We start from the raw sequence: 17733 nt of genomic DNA on the forward strand, positions 1-17733 counted from the left end.
TAATCGCTTACCAGTGAAAAAACAGAAATTTGTACTAAAATTTCAACGGTGCTCCCATGCTTTTATAGAGGCGCTCCCTAGTCTGTGCTTGGTCCTAAGTTTGTGAGATTTTTTGAATTTTGAAGGATATTGAGTTAAAAGGTTTATTTTCATGACCAAGGACTTGTTGCTTTAGTATAGACATGGTTGGTTAGTATTTCATACAAGTGTTGTTGTGAGTAAGAGTCAGATTGGCACTTATGTGCCTGTGTAATCAATTGCAGAGTGGCTGTAATCGCTTACCAGTGGAAATACAGAAATTTGTACTAAAAGTTCAACGCTGCTCCCATGCTTTTGTAGAGGCGCTCCCTAGTTTGTGCTTTGTCCTAATATGTAAAACAATCGACATGATATTTACCTAAAAAATCCTGACTAATAATGATTTATAATAATAACAAAAATATTCATAATAATTTAAATAAAATCATCCATACCAAAATCAATAAAAATAAAATAAAACCTTAGTAATTTAGTCAATAATTTTTTTCTTATCTTTTCAATTTTATAATTTAAGAGTAAAAGTTAGAAAAATCCATCAAAAGCGTCAGCACATAAAGAAGTTATGATTGTTTTAGGAGTCTATTATCCTTCTATCTAATTTTTAAAAGATATTAATATTAGTATATTAACGTTTTAAATATATTTTAAAAAATCAAAATCAATATTCATTTGTGTATTGTGAAATTTTAGAAATATGATTATTTCGATCCACCCATGTAAAACTTGTGAAAGTTCATTCATATAATTATATGCACAAAATTCTATATTAATCAAATGTTTACACAAATAAAAACTTACTCTGATTACGATCGATTATATGAATAATTAATTGTTGAAATAATATAATTTTGCAATCATCTCAAACACACATTTAATATGCCAAAAAACTAACTTTGGAGAAACATCATAAACATAGTTAATGCAAATTACTTTATCCAATATAGAAAAAATACAGTAAAAACATAATGTTAGGGTGCCTTTCTTTTTCAGGCCACACCACCATCAGTTTCAACTGCAAACTTAACACAATGAGATGCATGTCCTCTCAGCATCAACTGAAGTCCTCCAAATGATGCATATACCTCCCTGGTGCAAGAAAAAGTATTCGGTTGGAGAATTGACCAATCTCAAGAACAAAAGCATAAACTGAAAAGGTAGAACTATGAAAGAAAAACAATTGCCATCATACTGTGATTGCAAAGATTATAGACTCCATTAAGCAAAATGTAAATAACATTTTAATCAAACTCCATGAAATAAGAAGACAGAGTTAAAAGTGGCGTCAAATGCCTTATGTCTGTTAAGACTCATGTCACATATATAATCTCTCTCTGATAAACCCCCCTATATCATAACCCATCAGAATTTAATTTAACAGATACCTTTCACATATTTATATATTACCTTCATATGGTAGTTAAAGCTTGAAACACCCTGTTAAATTTCTCTTCACTTATTCTGACATTAATCATTAACCAAACTACCAAAATGTAGAATGAAATATAAATGGTTTAATAGCCAATTTTGTCCTCAGTTTCGTTGACAAATCTCAATTTAGTCTCTCGTTTTAAAAGTGATTGAAATGGGTCCTTACTTTCAAAATTGTGAGTCAAATTAGTCTTTTCCGTCAAACAGAAACAAACAACGTTAAGGGCTTGATGATTTGGCAGAAGAGATATTATTTTATAGATATATCTATAAAATAATATCTCTTATGCTAAATCATTAAACCCTTAAGACCATTTGATTCTGTTTAACAAAAGGGACTAATTTGACTCAAAATTTTGAATGTGAGGACTCATTTCAAACACTTTTAAAACGAGGGACTAAATTGAGATTTGTCAACGAAACTGGGGACAAAATTGGCTATTAAGCCAATATAAATCTATAACACTTAAATTACTTCATGTGATGTATAGTAATAAAAACTAGTCTCACTCCAAGCACCATGGCACCGGTAATCACAACAAGGAGAAGGTAGAAGCAGACAAATGCAAATGCAGCAGTGCCGAGAAGACCTGATAAAATAACAAATTACATATATCATCTAGATTAACTGAATAAATAATATAATGTATTTATTCTAGTATAAAAAATAACTAAAAGAAAGAAAATAGCCAGACGTTTCCAACGTACCCCATACATCATCTAGCTTGATGAAAACTTGATTCAGGAAAGGAGAAAGTGGTGGATCAATTACATATATGAATGATCCACACCACGAAAACAATCAACCTGTTAATAGTTTTCAAATAGATAAGAAACATAACACTTGCTAAAAATGTTCAACAGTTCAGAAGGATCATACTTCAACCACAAACTTTATAGCTTACCCTAAAATTCCAAAAACAAGTTTTGTCAGATAACCAAGAATCGTTAGTGCCCATGTTGTCTCAGCCTATATTCATGCAGGCTTAGTCAGAGGGAAAAACATTACACATTGATTATACCTGAAAATTAAAAAAATAAATAAATAGAAATTTGATCATGGACCTTTTCCCCTTGAGGATACATCTCTTCAAGAAGCTTTACGTCTTCTTCTAATTGAAACACCTCCTGCAGAATTATGTGAGATTTATAAGTAAACCACTTTAATTTCACAAAATGCTTCAACAACGGTAAAGTATATGGTGCCAACATCAAATTTCATATGGAAAGTCCAAGCTAACAATTGTCTCCACAAAAATACTCAAATAATAAAGTAAAGAAAACTGATAAATGATCAATATTTTGTTTACCTTTTCGACTGCCTTCACATTTTTACGAAACTTTCTACCCTTTGAACCACCCTTTTCTTCCTAACGGAGAGCCTCAACTGCTTTCTTTAATTCTTTTGATTTTTTACCTAGTTCAGTGGCTTCCTGCAGTAACCAAACCAACAACACCATGAATAAAGTATAGCATATCAGATAAACAAATACAAAGCTAACGAATTAGATTTGTTGCATCTTTTCCTTTCTTCCAAAACGAACACACAAAATGAAATCAAAATGAAACCCTAAAAATGAAGGAAGGAGAAAAGACTACTATGGAGAGAAGTTGAAATGAAATTTGAAATCCCTAAAATGGAGAGAGAAGACCCTGGGAACAGAGGATAAAGTGAAAAATGAAGGAAAGGACATTTTCGGAATCTAACACTGAACCATTTCCAAATCAGATTTCAAAGTTAAAAGAAATTCAAATTCAACCAATTAAAAACTGACACGTGGCATTGTCAAATTTTTGTCAAATGAACGTTGTTAGAATATCGCGATCCTTAAAAATAAAAGAATAAAACATATGATATAGTAATGATATATGACATGACAATTATTCTATGTAACAAATTTTTATTTTTTTAAAAAAAATAAAATATAAAAAAATTGTATCAAAATTTTTAAAATAAAAACAAAATTCAGACGAATAAAAATAATAAAAAAAACAGATTTGAGATTTTTCAAATACGGATGAAATAATTTAACCTTTAAAAAAATCTCTTATATAAAAAAATACTATTTTATTTAAAGAATTTGCTAGAGTCTTATATGAAGAAAAAACTGAATTATTAAGTAAAATTAAAATATGGAAACTTCTTACCATTTTAGTTTTGGTTTGTTTGGTGATAAGGTGATTTTGGTAAATATGAAATTTGTGTTTCATTTCTGTTTTATAGGAATTGACTTGAATTGAGCAATGGGAGAATTGAAGTCTCTGCTTCGTCTTCATCTGCTCTGCAATTTTGCAGACCGAATTGAAGAGAAGGGAACACAAATCTTCGGATAAACCCTCAAACTAAGTGTTCAGATTCCGACAAACAGATACGTATATTTGAAGAAACAAACGACCGGCCGTTTTGTTCCTTAAAAAATTGTGGGTCTGCAACAAAAACAGGGACGAGGTTGGTGTGAACCTTAGATCTTGGTTTGGGAATGGCGAGGGGTAGTAGATCAGTGACGAGCAGCAAGTGGAGGCACTGCCACCCTTCCTATTACCTGAAGCGCCCGAAGCGTCTAGCTTTGCTCTTCATCGGTTTCGTTTGCGTCTCTTTTGTTGTGTGGGACCGTCAAACCCTGGTCAGAGAGCACCAGGTACGTGCTTTCAGATTTCGATCTTGTTATTTTTCCATGATCTTTGCCAACACTTGTGTGATGATTCTGTTTGTGTTGTTGGTTTTTCGTGATCGCCTTCTTGAACTTGTATGCAGCAAAGAAATCTTTGTGGGACAGTGTCGTTGGATGGATTGTTTTATGGGGGAGGGAAGTTCATATTTATAGAATTGAATGGTTGGTGTGGGTGTGTGGCGAAAATTATATTCCTGGATGAGTTCCTTTTTAATATAATTTCTGCAATATAATATGGGTATGTTTGGAAAGCATTGGAAGTGTTTTTGAGAGATTCTCTTTGTGGAAATATTGAACTTTTTTTTTGTAGTACAGAAACTCCTAAAACTCTCGAACGCAGTTCTGTTGTATCAAAACAGACTCTAAGTAGATGTGATGTGAGATTCCATATTTAATTCCTGCGAACTACCAGAATTAGAAGTACCGTTAGTTAGACAGAATACTGTAATGACAAATGGTGATTATCTGGTTTAACTAGGACGTGCTATTTTTTACTTGATTTACAACTTTGTTTTCGGTTTATCTTTGTGAAGGGAGAATGAAATGTTTTTTTTTTTGGATTTTCGGTGTATAACGCCTCTGCTGAATACAGGTTGAAGTTTCCGAGCTGCGGAAAGAAGTGACTGATTTGGCAAATTTGGTAAGAGACAATCAAAATTTGGGTGTGTTGACTCTTCTGCTACATTTAGCCCTGTCTGTTGTTCCCAAGAAGCATTTCATTTTTGTTTTGCATTTCCTGCATGAATACTGGTTTAATCTGATTGAAATCTGACAGAACCTTTGGAAAACCTCAGTGCAAAAGCTATCTGCTTGTAGTTGGAGAGCCCAAGGCCTTGTAAACCCCACACTAGAATCCCATACTTCCTAATAAAATCCTCCTGTGTGAATTCTCATTCTGCATTCAATCTTGCATAAAGCTATTATTAGCTAGTATAATACTTTTGTTGTAGCTCTTTCTACAGCCTAGGATTCTTCTTTGATGAATGTAATATTCTGTTTCGAAACTTTTTTTTTTCTTTTAATCTTCTTGGGAGCTGAGCAATTAGACTTATTGCAGCTGAGTGAGTTAAATAACAAACAAGGTACTTCTGGGAAGATTGACCTGAGTACTAAAGTTACCAGGTCTAGTAAAGAGGTGCTAGATGATCCCATTGATATCCAAAGGAGGGAAAAAGTAAAAGAAGCAATGCTTCATGCTTGGGGATCTTATGAAAAGTATGCATGGGGCCAGGATGAACTTCAGGTATGTGGTTCTCTATTATGAACTCATCAACCTTTCACTCTTTATTTAATGATAGTTTTTATAAGTATTTTCCATTTTTGGTTCTTTCAATATGCCTAAAGTTTCTGTTGCAAGACTTCAAGTTCAGTTTCTTTCCCTAGACGTAAATATTATGGAGGTCTTGCCATATGAGGCTTTAGTTCTCTTGTATTTTTGCTTCAGTTCTAAAACATGTAACAGTTTAGGATTGATGTGAAAAAAAAAATTAAGGATGATGCATTTATGCCTCAAAGCCATTAGTGAGCCAATAGATGGCTCACTTTTTCTTTCATTGCATAATCATCTAAAATATAATTATTTTATCCATTCTCTAAATTAATTTTTTTTGTTCCACTAGCCACAATCAAAGAGTGGTGTCAATAGCTTTGGAGGTCTTGGAGCAACATTAATAGATTCTCTTGATACGCTGTATATTATGGGTCTCAATGAGCAGTTTCAGAAGGCACGAGAGTGAGTGCACTTTGTGACTCTATAAGATGAACTTATAATCTTGTTAATTTTACTTCACTCATATGTCTTGCTTTATGTTTGGAATCAATAGTAGGGAGGTTTCTAAAGTTATATTTGGCAATGATACTTGCATGCCGACTAGAAAATTCAGTTTATATTATTTTCTAAGTTTCTCTTTCAATTTTTAATGCTCTGCCCATCATATAGTTCAACTCCTAAGATTTCTGATATGTATTTATATGCCCTACTCACTCTTCACTGTTGAATTTTCATTTTCTGAAGGGAGACATAGTAGTTATCTGTATATATTTTAGTTGCTTGCTATATTCATCTGTTTAATGTTTTATTGAAATACTCTTGGTTATGCTTTGTTGCATTCCTGGACATAATAAGAAATTGCTCTGACAGATGGGTTGCAAACACTTTGGATTTTAACAAGGATTACGAAGCAAGTGTTTTTGAGACAACCATAAGGTTACTTTATAAGGTTTACTTTGCAGTTGAAGTCCCTTCCCCATTTACAAAATTATATTTTTTAACTCAAGTGTTAAACGACTAATATTTTTTTATTACTTTACTTTGTTGGTCTATTTCCACCAAAATCCAGAGTAGTAGGTGGTCTTCTTAGTGCATATGATCTTTCAGGCGACAAAGTTTTTCTTGACAAAGCTAGAGAAATCGCAGACAGATTGCTGCCTGCATGGAATACGCCTACAGGAATTCCGTACAACATCATTAATTTGTCACATGGACGAGCACACAACCCTAGTTGGACTGGGGTAAATTTTAGAATTCTGTTTATGCATTTCAGTCTTACTGAAAACCAGGAGATTTGGAATATTACTTCAATGGATTGTAGTCCTTGATTTTAACTACTTGGAATTGCTACAAGGAATTATTTTTCATCCCCAAGAATCACTCCTGGGGATAATTGATTGGAAATTGTGATACCTAGGAATTGTTAAATTTTGTTTGGTTGGTGAAAAATATTGCTGGAATTATTTATACAAGTTTTTTTTTTTTTTTTTTTTAATTTTAAATTAGGAGGCAATGTGTTATTTTTATCACGATCTTTAACTTGTTACTATGTTAAATGATTTAATAAAAGTAGGGTGATTTTTTTAGTAAATTTTTGTTTTTAATTGGGAAAGTTAATGTTAAGAAGTAGACTTTAAACCTAACTCAACCCCACAAAACTGACTTGTAAGGTGAGGTTTGTACCCCACTTATATATTATAAATTGGCCTTATCTGTAGTCGATGTGAGATTGCCAACACACCCCCTTCACGTCGAGGTATAAACATCTCGAGTTTGAGAGTAGAATTAATGGGTGGTCCGATAGTGGTCCGACAACGGATGAAACAGAATATCCACATAGATCTCGTTAGGATAGGCTCCAACCATGACTGTGATACCATGTTAAAAAGTGATTTTTAAGTCTAACCCAACCCCACAAAACCGTTTGTAAGGTGAGGTTTGCATCCCACTTATATATTATAAATTGGCCTTATTTCTAGTCGATTTAGGACTTCCAACCGTTAATTTCTGACCTTCTCCCAAGGGAATGCTTTTGTGAGACACTTGGCTAAAACTCACTCTCAAAAAACTGTCTCCAAGGAATGTTATTTGATGAAAAATTAAACGAAATATGGGTAACATACTTTCCCAACTTCATACTCTCAGGAAACTAAATATTTCTTGTTACCAAACACCCCCTTAGAGCTAGAGATGTGACTTTGACGGGTTATATAATCTCTGGTCTTATTTCTTAAGCTTTGCTTCAAATTGGTTTTCAAACAATTAATGAAAATACATCTCTTATTCAAGGCAGTTTTGATGAGCTTTTAATGGAAAACAAAATTTATTTTGAATGCATCTCATATAAGCCCTTTTTCTTTTCAAGTGCTTCTTATTCAAGGCACACATTTTTTGCTTTAACACAGTGCTCAAGAAGTTCCTTTTTTGTTTTTGAGCAGCCTATCCTTTCAAAATTAGGTTTAGCTTGGTCTTTTTTCTAAGAATCATGAATTGCATATTTCCTGTCTTATAATTTGGGATTATGCCTAAATCAATCATACAAAACCTACTTCTAAGGTGAAGGTTGTCCCTGCTTATACATTATATTTTGGTGATATTTTAGACAATGTGTGATCTTCAACACACCCATCTTATGCCCTTAACTGGACTCTCAAATGTGAAGTTTATATGACTTGACATCTGCTAGTGGTCCAATGATAAGAACTCAATTGTGAGAGGGTCAATAGGTCCAACGACTAAAGTTAGTGTTGACTCTAATACTATTTTTATAATTTGAGTTTTGATCTACCTTAATCATACAAAACTAGTTTCTTAGGTGACAATCATCTACCACTTATATATTTTGACCAGATCTTTAGATGTTGTGAGATATCCAACTAATATAACTTTATGTGCATAGCAAAGGCATACATGTGGGATCTTTTTGGCTGAGTTTTTCATTGTAGAAAAACAGTGTTTCATCCCTCTTTATATATTTACAGGCATGAATTTTGGCTGCTTGATACTGCAAGTATCATTGACACCCTCATCATAGTCTCTAATTCCTTTTTGTTTATATTTTGTTAAGGGTGAGAGTATCTTGGCAGATTCTGGCACTGAACAACTGGAATTCATTGTTCTATCTCAAAGGACTGGAGACCCAAAGTATCAGCAGAAGGTTTTTAACTTTCATTCTATTTGTTCTACTTTTTAAGGGACTAGATTAGAGTGATGGTTTACATTCATGTTGGTTGAAAACAGATATAGTTACGGGCAGGCATTGCATTGGTGGTAAACTTGAGTGTTAAAATGTGCTAAATTGATGCCACACTGTTTGTAGCACTATTACTAGACTTGTACTTAGTTGGAGCTATTTTAGCTAAGGGCAGTTACTTGTTTATGCCAGTAGGCCTTTCATTTGTATATTGCATGTGCAAGCCATTTTTCTAGCAGTGCACTGATTGGTTTGCACCATGCTTTTTCAGGTGGAAAACGTAATTATCCAGCTAAATAAAACATTTCCTGGTGATGGATTGCTTCCCATCTACATTAATCCTCATAGTGGGGCAGCAGGCTACTCTCCTATCACATTTGGGGCCATGGGTGATAGGTATTAATACAATTTTTAGCATCGATATTTTGTCGATATGATCATAACAAACTTCTGAATTTATTAATATGATCTGGATTTTGTTGAATTTTAATAATTTTATCTGTATTTTTTAATTTGGTCTATTGGTGATTGGCACAATATTGTTGCAGTTTTTATGAGTACTTGCTCAAAGTTTGGATACAAGGGAATAAGACATCGGTCGTAAAACATTATAGGTGAGAATAATGCATGAAGATATGTTAACTGATGAATTCCTAATTGAATCCATGTCATTTTAATAGACAATATTAGCTAAAATATAATTTGATTTCCTTGGACTGATGAGATAATTTCTATGTTAATCTTTAGAATTTAATGGCCAAATCATTTCAATTTTTCTTTAGCATAAATATTGATTAAGTGTAAGTATTCTTTAACTCATTTTTTTGTCCATTTCTTCCGGGAATTATGAAAGCAGAGATATGTGGGAGAAATCAATGAAAGGTCTGTTAAGTTTGATTCGGAGATCAACACCATCTTCTTTTGCTTATATATGTGAGAAGAATGGAGGATCTCTCACAGACAAAGTATGATATCACACTTACAGTACTTAACGAATGATGATCTGGTTTTGGTATAATTTCTCATTCAACTGAGTACCTGCAGATGGATGAACTAGCATGCTTTGCTCCGGGGATGATTGCATTGGGATCATTTGGTTACAGTGCTGCTGAGGATTCACAGAAGTTTCTGTCACTTGCAGAAGAGGTATATTTTGATAGCCTATTTAATTTAATAAACTGTTATGTACTTGTTCTGTTGACTGACATAGTTTTGGTCTTGATCTGTCAATTTACATATGGTCTTCACACCTATACAAGCTTAATTTTTTTCTGCTTAGGATTTTCTAAGCTGATATGAAAACAGCTGTTTGGAATCAAATCATGAAGTTATAATTTTCATTTATATATTATGATCTCGGGCAAATTAACATGCATTTTCAAATCCTATTTTAAAGTGTTGAAAGGGTTGGATGTTTCTATCTATGTTTACTCTTAGGAAATCTGTTTTGCCTTTCTCTATGCAAGGAGTTTATCATTGGTTTGAAACAGAAAATTTGTTGAGCTATAACTAAGAATTTTGTTGTCATTCATATAATTATAGAATGTGAGTGGAAGTAGTGGCTGTGTGTGATGTTTTAATATGAGATGACCTGTATGGAATCACACGAGGCATTACTTCTTCAGTGCATGTGGATATTTTATTGTGCAGTGGTATCGATGTTATGAAGTAGTCACTGATGATATGTACCTTTCTTTGCAGCTTGCTTGGACATGTTATAACTTCTACCAATCAACTCCAACGAAATTGGCTGGAGAGAATTATTTCTTTCATTCTGGGCAGGTTAGTTATTAGCTTATTTGTGCCATGAAATTTGATGTGTGTGATCTGAAATTTATTTTTGAATTTAAAGGACATGAGTGTGGGCACATCATGGAACATACTGAGGCCAGAGACAGTTGAGTCCCTCTTTTACCTTTGGCGTCTAACTGGCAACAAAACATACCAAGAATGGGGTTGGAATATATTTCAAGCTTTTGAGAAGAACTCCCGCATAGAGTCAGGCTATGTTGGACTGAAGGATGTAAGCGCACCTCTATTTGACATCTAATAATGTGTTTCTGTATTCAATACGTCCTATCAAAACTTTGAATTCTTTGGTCTGGCTCACCAGTGAAAGCATTTATTGAACTAGGCACTTTGATAGATGAGATAGAGACATTCTATGTGTTTTTCTCAATGAATGCTTAACTTATTTTCATAGGCAATAGGTGTTGAAAATTATGCTTTTCGGTTTTTGCAGTTATAATGTTCTGTTTGGACAAATCTCTCCATAAACACTTCAAATAGAGAAAATTAGGGAGGAAAGAAAATGAAAAGATTTTCTCTATAAACTAAAATTAACTGATACATAAGTTAGAAAACAATAATTTAGAAATTTTTCATGACAAGTTTTTCAAATTATGCATAAACTAAAAATAAAAAACAAATTTTAGTTTATGAACAAACTCATTTAATTTTTTCTTCTAAAGGACTGTTTAGATAATTTCTAAGACAGAAAAATAAGTAGAAAAAAAGGAAATGAGTGTCCAGAAGTTAAAATTAGTTTATGCATAAGCTAATTTGTAGAAGTTTTCTCTTTTTGACTTCCCTGAATTTTTAATTTTTAACTTTTAACTTGTACATAAGTTAATTATAACTTATAAAGAATTTTATTTATTTATTTATTTATTTATTCTTATCTTTCTGTCCTAGTAGAATTGTTGTCATGGGTCATTGCTTCTTACACTAATGATTTCTGCCAATTTTCTTTCTTGCTTCCTTTGATGTTTGTCTAATGCTTGACAACCAATTAATATCCCTGGCAACTATTTTGCTTACTCATTTGGCATAACATGTAAAATTTTCTCAGGTTAATAGTGGGGTCAAAGACAACATGATGCAAAGCTTCTTTCTTGCAGAGACCCTGAAGTATTTTTATCTTCTCTTCTCGCCTTCTTCAGTCATCCCATTAGATGAATGGGTATTCAACACAGAAGCCCACCCTCTGAGGATTGTGACCAGAAATGAAGGGGGACTAGATAAGAATTTAAATGAGAAGCAAAAACCTTTTTCTAGAATAGGTGGCAGGAAAGAAGGTCGATCAGGTTAGATATCCATTCTTCTCTAATCATTGCTGATTGAACCCCTTTTACCAAAACTGTAGAACAGCAGTTTGTTTTATTATGGTGGCTTGTAAGATATCAGAATTTTCTCATTGGGAGGAGGTTGAGGCCGGGAGGGGTAATAAGGGTTCATTCAGCCACAAAATACCATCTAATATAGGAAATAGTTCTTCATTGATTTTCTTAAAATGGGTTTATTCAAGGTGAAACTGAACTTTGATTGATGAATGACCCTTCTGAAATTCACTGCTAGGAGCTTGTTGCCCTTTATTTTTTATTATATTTTTCTGTAACCAAATTTTCAGGGTTCTATTGAGGCAATATATCTACGAAATACAAGATAATCCTTGCATGTTTACCTTTTTCTTTATTTTGTTGTCTATGAACATGGTTAATATCACTTTGATGTCTGTCCATTAATATTAATATTTGGAAGAATTAACCATACAGTTATTTCTTGGGGATCACTTTTGCCAAGAAAATTAAATATAGGAACAAAATCTACTGCAACTGTCAAGGAAATACATTTATCTCTATAAAAAGAAAAGTAAATTACACTTTTGAATAGCTTGAATCTACTTTACTTTCAGAATTATATTCCACTCCCTCCTAAGTAATTCTCAGTTCCTTTTAATCTGTTTCTGAAGAGTTTTAGGTGAAGTTTAAAGAATTTAATATGTTTTTATTACAATAAAGCAGTTGCAGACTTTGTTATTTTATTTATTTTGCTTCTATTCCATAGTAAATGCATAATACAATTAATTAAGAATTAGATTCAAATTTTAGACATATCCGAAAACAACTGATAATTAAAAGTGTTTTAAAATCTTAGAAGTAGAATAAAAAAAGAGAAGCACCATGATTTTAAATGTTTCAACGCATACAAACTGGTTTATTGTCTCACTCTACTGTCTGTTCTTATTTGCTTTGTCAAATATTAGTTTTAAGTTTATATTATAGATTTTGGAATATTAAAAAATTAAATTATTTTGTGATTTATTCTTCTTAAGTGTAGAAAATGGAAATGCAAGGAGTTTAGCTTATGAGGCGTTTTAAAATTTAAATCTTAATTTTACTTTAACTTGGTTACTTTCGAGAAGAACAATTTAGGATTTTTAATGGAGTTTTTAAGAGAATAGAAAAAATGTTTAAAAATTGAGCTTAACCAAAGCATGAAAACTTATAAAGAAATTACTTGTGTATTTTGTACATGACTGTACTTCTCTTACTACGAAATTTTCCATGCTGATAAAACTACTGTTATATTGCTCTTTGGAGTTTATCGTTGTCATTCTAAATTTAGCTGTTACTGTTATATTTACTTTTAAGCTGTTTATGTTATATTTAGCTGTTACTTTTATATTAGTCATAAACTGATAAATATTTTTGAAGCATACTACTTAAAATTAAAAAATAGTTTTACAGTGTTTTTGTATAAGGAACTTTAAAAGGATAATTAAATTTTTAGAAGATTTGAAATGTTTTATGTAAAATATATTGATTGGATAAAAATTTTAAGAAAATTAAAATTCTAAAATTTCATTAGTTATGGGATTACTTTAAATAATTTTAAAGTTTACCTAAATATTAAAAATTAAAAATTTATCTTATTTTTTAATTCATGTTCTTTTTTTCCAATTTTTTTTTTCGAACTCGTTTTGGTTGGAGTGTTATTCTTTTTATTATAATTAAGACATTGTCAAAACGATTATTATTTTTAATTGATGTGGACTAAGAATTTTAATTGGTGAGAATAAAATTTATTTTGTGATTTAAGTTGTTATAATTTTTTTAACCATTTTTATAAATCATTATTATTTTTTGTTTGTTATTAGTTAGAGTTTTGTTAATATTGAAGAAATTGTTTTTTTTTTGTAGATTTTTTTTTTCAATTCATTTGTGTTCTCATTATTAATTTTTTTCAATTTATATAGTATTTTTTTAAGATGTAATTAGTAACTTGATATTTATATTTATAATTAAAAATGTGTCATAAATAAAACCTAATTTGAGACCAGACACCTTCTAAATACGTAAAAAATATTCTAAAATGTGATAGGTGTCATTTTTCAAAAGCACCAATTTAACATAAAAAAAAATCTCAATCCACATTTAAAGATCAATTAAGTTGGAAAAAAAATTATATATATATATATATATATATATATATATATATAAAAATCAAATTATTAATTAAACATCTTTTATCGATAAAATTAATATCATAAAATTACTTACATCATGTCAACTTAAGTAATCGTGATCAACTTTAACATAAGAGCAATGAGCATAATCCTAAACAATTATCAACATTAATATTTTTACTTTTTAATAATCATTTAATATTATTTTATTCCATTAAAAACTATTAAAATTAATTAATATTGAGTAGATACGAAAATGTGACGTCAAAAGAAAAGGTTAAAACTAAAATTGTAATAGTAAATTAAGTATAGAAAAATTACATTATTTTTGAATTCTCATAACCTAATGCAGTAGATTTTCAAAAGCTTTCCCAAAAAAAGTTGTTAAGAAGAAAAGAGTGATTTGGGTATGATGGTGTGTGCGTTTGAGAGTTGCAGAGAGAGAAGAAGAGGCGCATTAGCATTTTTGTTTCTTCTTCTTCTTCTCCTTCACTTCACTGTGCTAATTCTCTTCTCATTCACTGGATAATCATACAATAGCTTAAAGCCCTAGTTTCGTTTCATTTCCATTTTTTCATAACTCAGTTTTTAAATTCGATCATCGATTACTTCCACTGCGCTGGGTTCCATCAATAATTGTGAATTAATGCGAACATCATACAATCTCCTTCGCTCCCGCTTCCGCCGCTGCCACTACCACGCCGCCGCCTACCGTTCCCTCTCCGTCGTATTCGTGAAACCGGACCGCCATCCGCCGCCTGTCGTTCCCTCATTTCCGCATCCTTCGAAACCAAAACAGTTTGTTCTTCTCGCCTTCAATGATCACCGCTTCCCCTGTCATCGCAGTATGTGTACTTCTCTTGTCATTGTACTTTTCATAGTTTCATTATCTTATATGGATTATTTCGTTTGTTCACTTTTTTCTGCTTTTCTAGGTTTCTTCACCAGAGCTAAGCCTGCTCAGAACATCGAATTCAACGACCGCCACAGGTTCCTTTGATTTGTTTAATTATTTTTATTTTAATTTAGTTTGTCTCGATAATGCTTCCCTAATTTGGCTACGCTTGATTCTGTTCCTTGTGTTACTGTAGTCAGCGAGCTGTTAAAACTGCATTGTGGTGTAACTTTCTTGTTTTTTCACTCAAGTTTGGAGTATGGTTAGCTTCTTCTAGTCATGTTATGTTAGCTGAAGTCGTCCACTCAGTTGCCGATTTTGCAAACCAGGTATATTTTATGTTATAAACTTAATTTTTGCTTATTTGTCTATGGATGATTATGAGAAAAACTTGTTCAATTTGTTTTTTCTTCGTATTGAGAAATTTTTTGAAACATGGCCATGGGAGTTCACATTGGAATGTGTTATGCTTAAAAAAATGACAATCTGATGTGTTCTTAATAACTTTTTTTGTAGGCGCTGCTTGCTTATGGTCTAAGTAGCTCAAGACGTGCACCAGATGCTATTCATCCGTGAGTTAAATACTGTTGATTATATTTGTCGCCAGTGGCTCCTAATTTGTTTGTTGTGTATGCATTGCCTTCACTTGCTCTTTGATTCAGGAACTATTGTGCATGTAATTGATGAAGTATATTGGTTAGGAGTTGAATATGGTTTCTGTGAACAGACCTTCAATCACTAGTTGTGCAAAATTTAACTAGACTCAAAATATAATAGTTTACTGTGCCATTCATTTGTATTCACGGGCATGGATTTGGAATTTTATCGGTGGGTTAATGTTTGTCTCCTCTATTCCTGTAGTTATGGCTATTCCAAGGAAAGATTTGTGTGGTCCTTGATATCTGCTGTCGGGATATTTTGTCTTGGTTCCGGGGCTACAGTTGTTAATGGATTTCAGAACTTGTGGATTGCACAGGTATTTAGCCAAATTGGATATTTGAAATAAAAAATTCAACTTTCATTATACGTATTTGTCAGTTTGCTTGTTTTATTCTTCTGTGAATTCTCTCTTATTTAAGTTATTGACTTTTGTGGACTTTCTTTTTCAGCCCCCTGAGAATATGCATTATGCAGCTTTGGTTATATGTGGTTCATTTGTCATTGAAGGTACTGCTGTCTGCAATTCAATCTGAGTGAAGTCTATTCTCCTTTGTCTATTTCAGTCCTTTCCTTTTTCAATGGGCATTTTCTGTTAGGTGCTTCTCTTGTTGTTGCCATACAAGCTGTTAAGAAAGGTGCAGCCTCAGAGGGAATGAAATTAAGAGACTATATTTGGCGTGGCCATGATCCTACATCTGTAGCTGTGATGACAGAGGTGATAACTTGTTGCACTTACTCATATTTAGTTCCCAAGCATGTTCAGGTGTATTTGGTTTAAACAAGAATGGCTGATGGATCTTGTTTTACGGGAAGCAGGGGGCTCACTTTTAGAAATAAGATTTCTGGATAGTTTCCATTATTTTTTTTTCTTTACATATTTGGCTGCATTTGTGCTCAGAAACAGCTATTTTGAAACTTGGTATATTTTTGTAGTTATTTATTAAATGTGACTTCAACTTTTATTCGACCCAAGGGCCATGTTAAAGAGTATGTATCTTTGTTGTCTTTTTGCTTCAGAAAAAGAAGCTGGGAGGAGCGACTTAAATCTTGTATTCCTGAAAGGAGTTGCATATTTCTCTCTTTAATGGACTCTGGAATATGAATTTATGTTTCTATTTAGTTTTTAAACCCCTCTATCAAGAAGTTGAAATTTTGTCTGGTTTTTAATTCTCGAATGTGGTGGCAAAATATGCAGGATGGTGCAGCGGTAACTGGCCTTTTAATTGCTGGGGCATCATTGATTGCAGTTAATGTTACTGGAAATGCCATTTATGATCCCATAGGTTCCATTGTAGTTGGCAACTTACTTGGAATGGTAAAAAGGGCTCAGAAGTCAGCAAAAATACCCCAGGCATTTGGAGTGGTATCTGTTTTATTTTAATTCCATGCTGAATTAACCATGCAGGTAGCCATATTTCTTATCCAGAGAAATCGACATGCTTTGATTGGTAGAGCTATGGATGACCATGATATGGAGAAAGTACTTCATTTCTTGAAAAATGATCCGGTATAAGCTTTTTGCTAGTTTCTATTGAAATCACATAATAACTTTATATCATTCATTTCACTAAGTTAATTTTTGTGCTTCAGGTTGTGGATTCCCTCTATGATTGCAAAAGTGAAGTTATTGGACCTGGTTTCTTCAGATTTAAAGCAGAAATAGGTTACCTTTCTCAACTTTGTTGCTATTTTTTATGCGGTTTAGGTTGTGGTTCTTGCATAAAAAAATAGTTGTCGATAGAATTCTAAAATTCCTATGTTTAAAATATGGCCCATTTGTTTGTGTTTTTTTGTAAAATGCAAAAGGCACTTTTTTAATTGAATGATATGTTAAAATAATTTATTATATTTATTTAACTTTTCAAAGAAAATTTACCGGGCATGGTCCGACTCTGACAGTTATTGACATGAAGACTATGTTTGGGTTGATGGAGAGTAGGTAGATGAAATATAGTGGCATTATGTTCCTTTGTTTGGGTTGGTAAAATGACATTGGAATACAATAGAAATTAGTGTGGACTTTATCCCAATGTTTACCTTTTTTTTTTCTTAATTTGGGAGGAATGAGATGCAATGGAAATTTTGTTTCATTCCACCGTAAGATATCAGAAGTCCCAATGCAATGGATTTTTCATTCCATTATGTTCTATTCTACTCCATTTCATCTCAACTCTGTATCAATTCAAAGACAGCTAAAAGTCTTATTTTATTTGAATAATCTCCCTTATCCTATATATATATATATATATATATATATATATATATATATATATATATATATATATATATATATGTATATATATGTATATATATATATATATATATATA

General features: G+C 32.1%; 2 protein-coding genes and 1 long non-coding RNA gene across 3 annotated transcripts in view; 2 read left to right on the top strand and 1 right to left on the bottom strand.

Moving 5' to 3' along the window:
* Positions 1 to 2366: 2366 nt before the first annotated feature.
* On the bottom strand, positions 2367 to 2839 carry LOC111240985. The gene is made up of 3 exons (XR_002666663.1): positions 2778 to 2839; positions 2533 to 2595; positions 2367 to 2437 (listed from the first exon to the last, which is right to left on the bottom strand). It is a non-coding gene; the product is annotated as an uncharacterized LOC111240985 (long non-coding RNA).
* Positions 2840 to 3674: 835 nt separating this feature from the next.
* On the top strand, positions 3675 to 12064 carry LOC106752658 (mannosyl-oligosaccharide 1,2-alpha-mannosidase MNS1). Its single transcript, XM_014634386.2, has 14 exons — positions 3675 to 4106; positions 4732 to 4779; positions 5197 to 5382; positions 5759 to 5871; positions 6280 to 6345; positions 6479 to 6650; positions 8477 to 8566; positions 8874 to 8998; positions 9151 to 9216; positions 9459 to 9567; positions 9647 to 9748; positions 10304 to 10384; positions 10455 to 10625; positions 11454 to 12064. Exons 1-14 carry the CDS (start codon positions 3948 to 3950, stop codon positions 11691 to 11693), a joined length of 1728 nt encoding a protein of 575 aa, XP_014489872.1. The 5' UTR covers positions 3675 to 3947; the 3' UTR covers positions 11694 to 12064.
* Positions 12065 to 14217: 2153 nt separating this feature from the next.
* Positions 14218 to 17733, top strand: part of LOC106752628 (metal tolerance protein C4) — a 5219-nt gene continuing 1703 nt past the window's right edge. The window contains exons 1-10 of the mRNA XM_014634340.2: positions 14218 to 14695; positions 14786 to 14840; positions 14942 to 15074; positions 15262 to 15317; positions 15607 to 15721; positions 15855 to 15912; positions 16002 to 16120; positions 16601 to 16720; positions 16811 to 16912; positions 16996 to 17068. Coding sequence (XP_014489826.1) covers positions 14497 to 14695; positions 14786 to 14840; positions 14942 to 15074; positions 15262 to 15317; positions 15607 to 15721; positions 15855 to 15912; positions 16002 to 16120; positions 16601 to 16720; positions 16811 to 16912; positions 16996 to 17068 — 1030 coding nt within the window. The 5' untranslated portion in view covers positions 14218 to 14496. The remainder of the gene's footprint in view (positions 14696 to 14785; positions 14841 to 14941; positions 15075 to 15261; positions 15318 to 15606; positions 15722 to 15854; positions 15913 to 16001; positions 16121 to 16600; positions 16721 to 16810; positions 16913 to 16995; positions 17069 to 17733) is intronic.

This window comes from Vigna radiata, unplaced genomic scaffold, assembly GCF_000741045.1.
Source record: "Vigna radiata var. radiata cultivar VC1973A unplaced genomic scaffold, Vradiata_ver6 scaffold_153, whole genome shotgun sequence".
NCBI classification, from domain to species: Eukaryota; Viridiplantae; Streptophyta; class Magnoliopsida; order Fabales; family Fabaceae; genus Vigna; species Vigna radiata.

Coding starts and splice junctions, on each gene's coding strand:
- LOC106752658 (XM_014634386.2), top strand. CDS start 3,948: ATGGCGAGGGGTAGTAGATCAGTGACGAGCAGCAAGTGGAGGCACTGC. Junction 6,346..6,478: donor GTTTTTGAGACAACCATAAG/GTTACTTTATAA, acceptor ACCAAAATCCAG/AGTAGTAGGTGGTCTTCTTA. Junction 10,626..11,453: donor GCTATGTTGGACTGAAGGAT/GTAAGCGCACCT, acceptor AAATTTTCTCAG/GTTAATAGTGGGGTCAAAGA.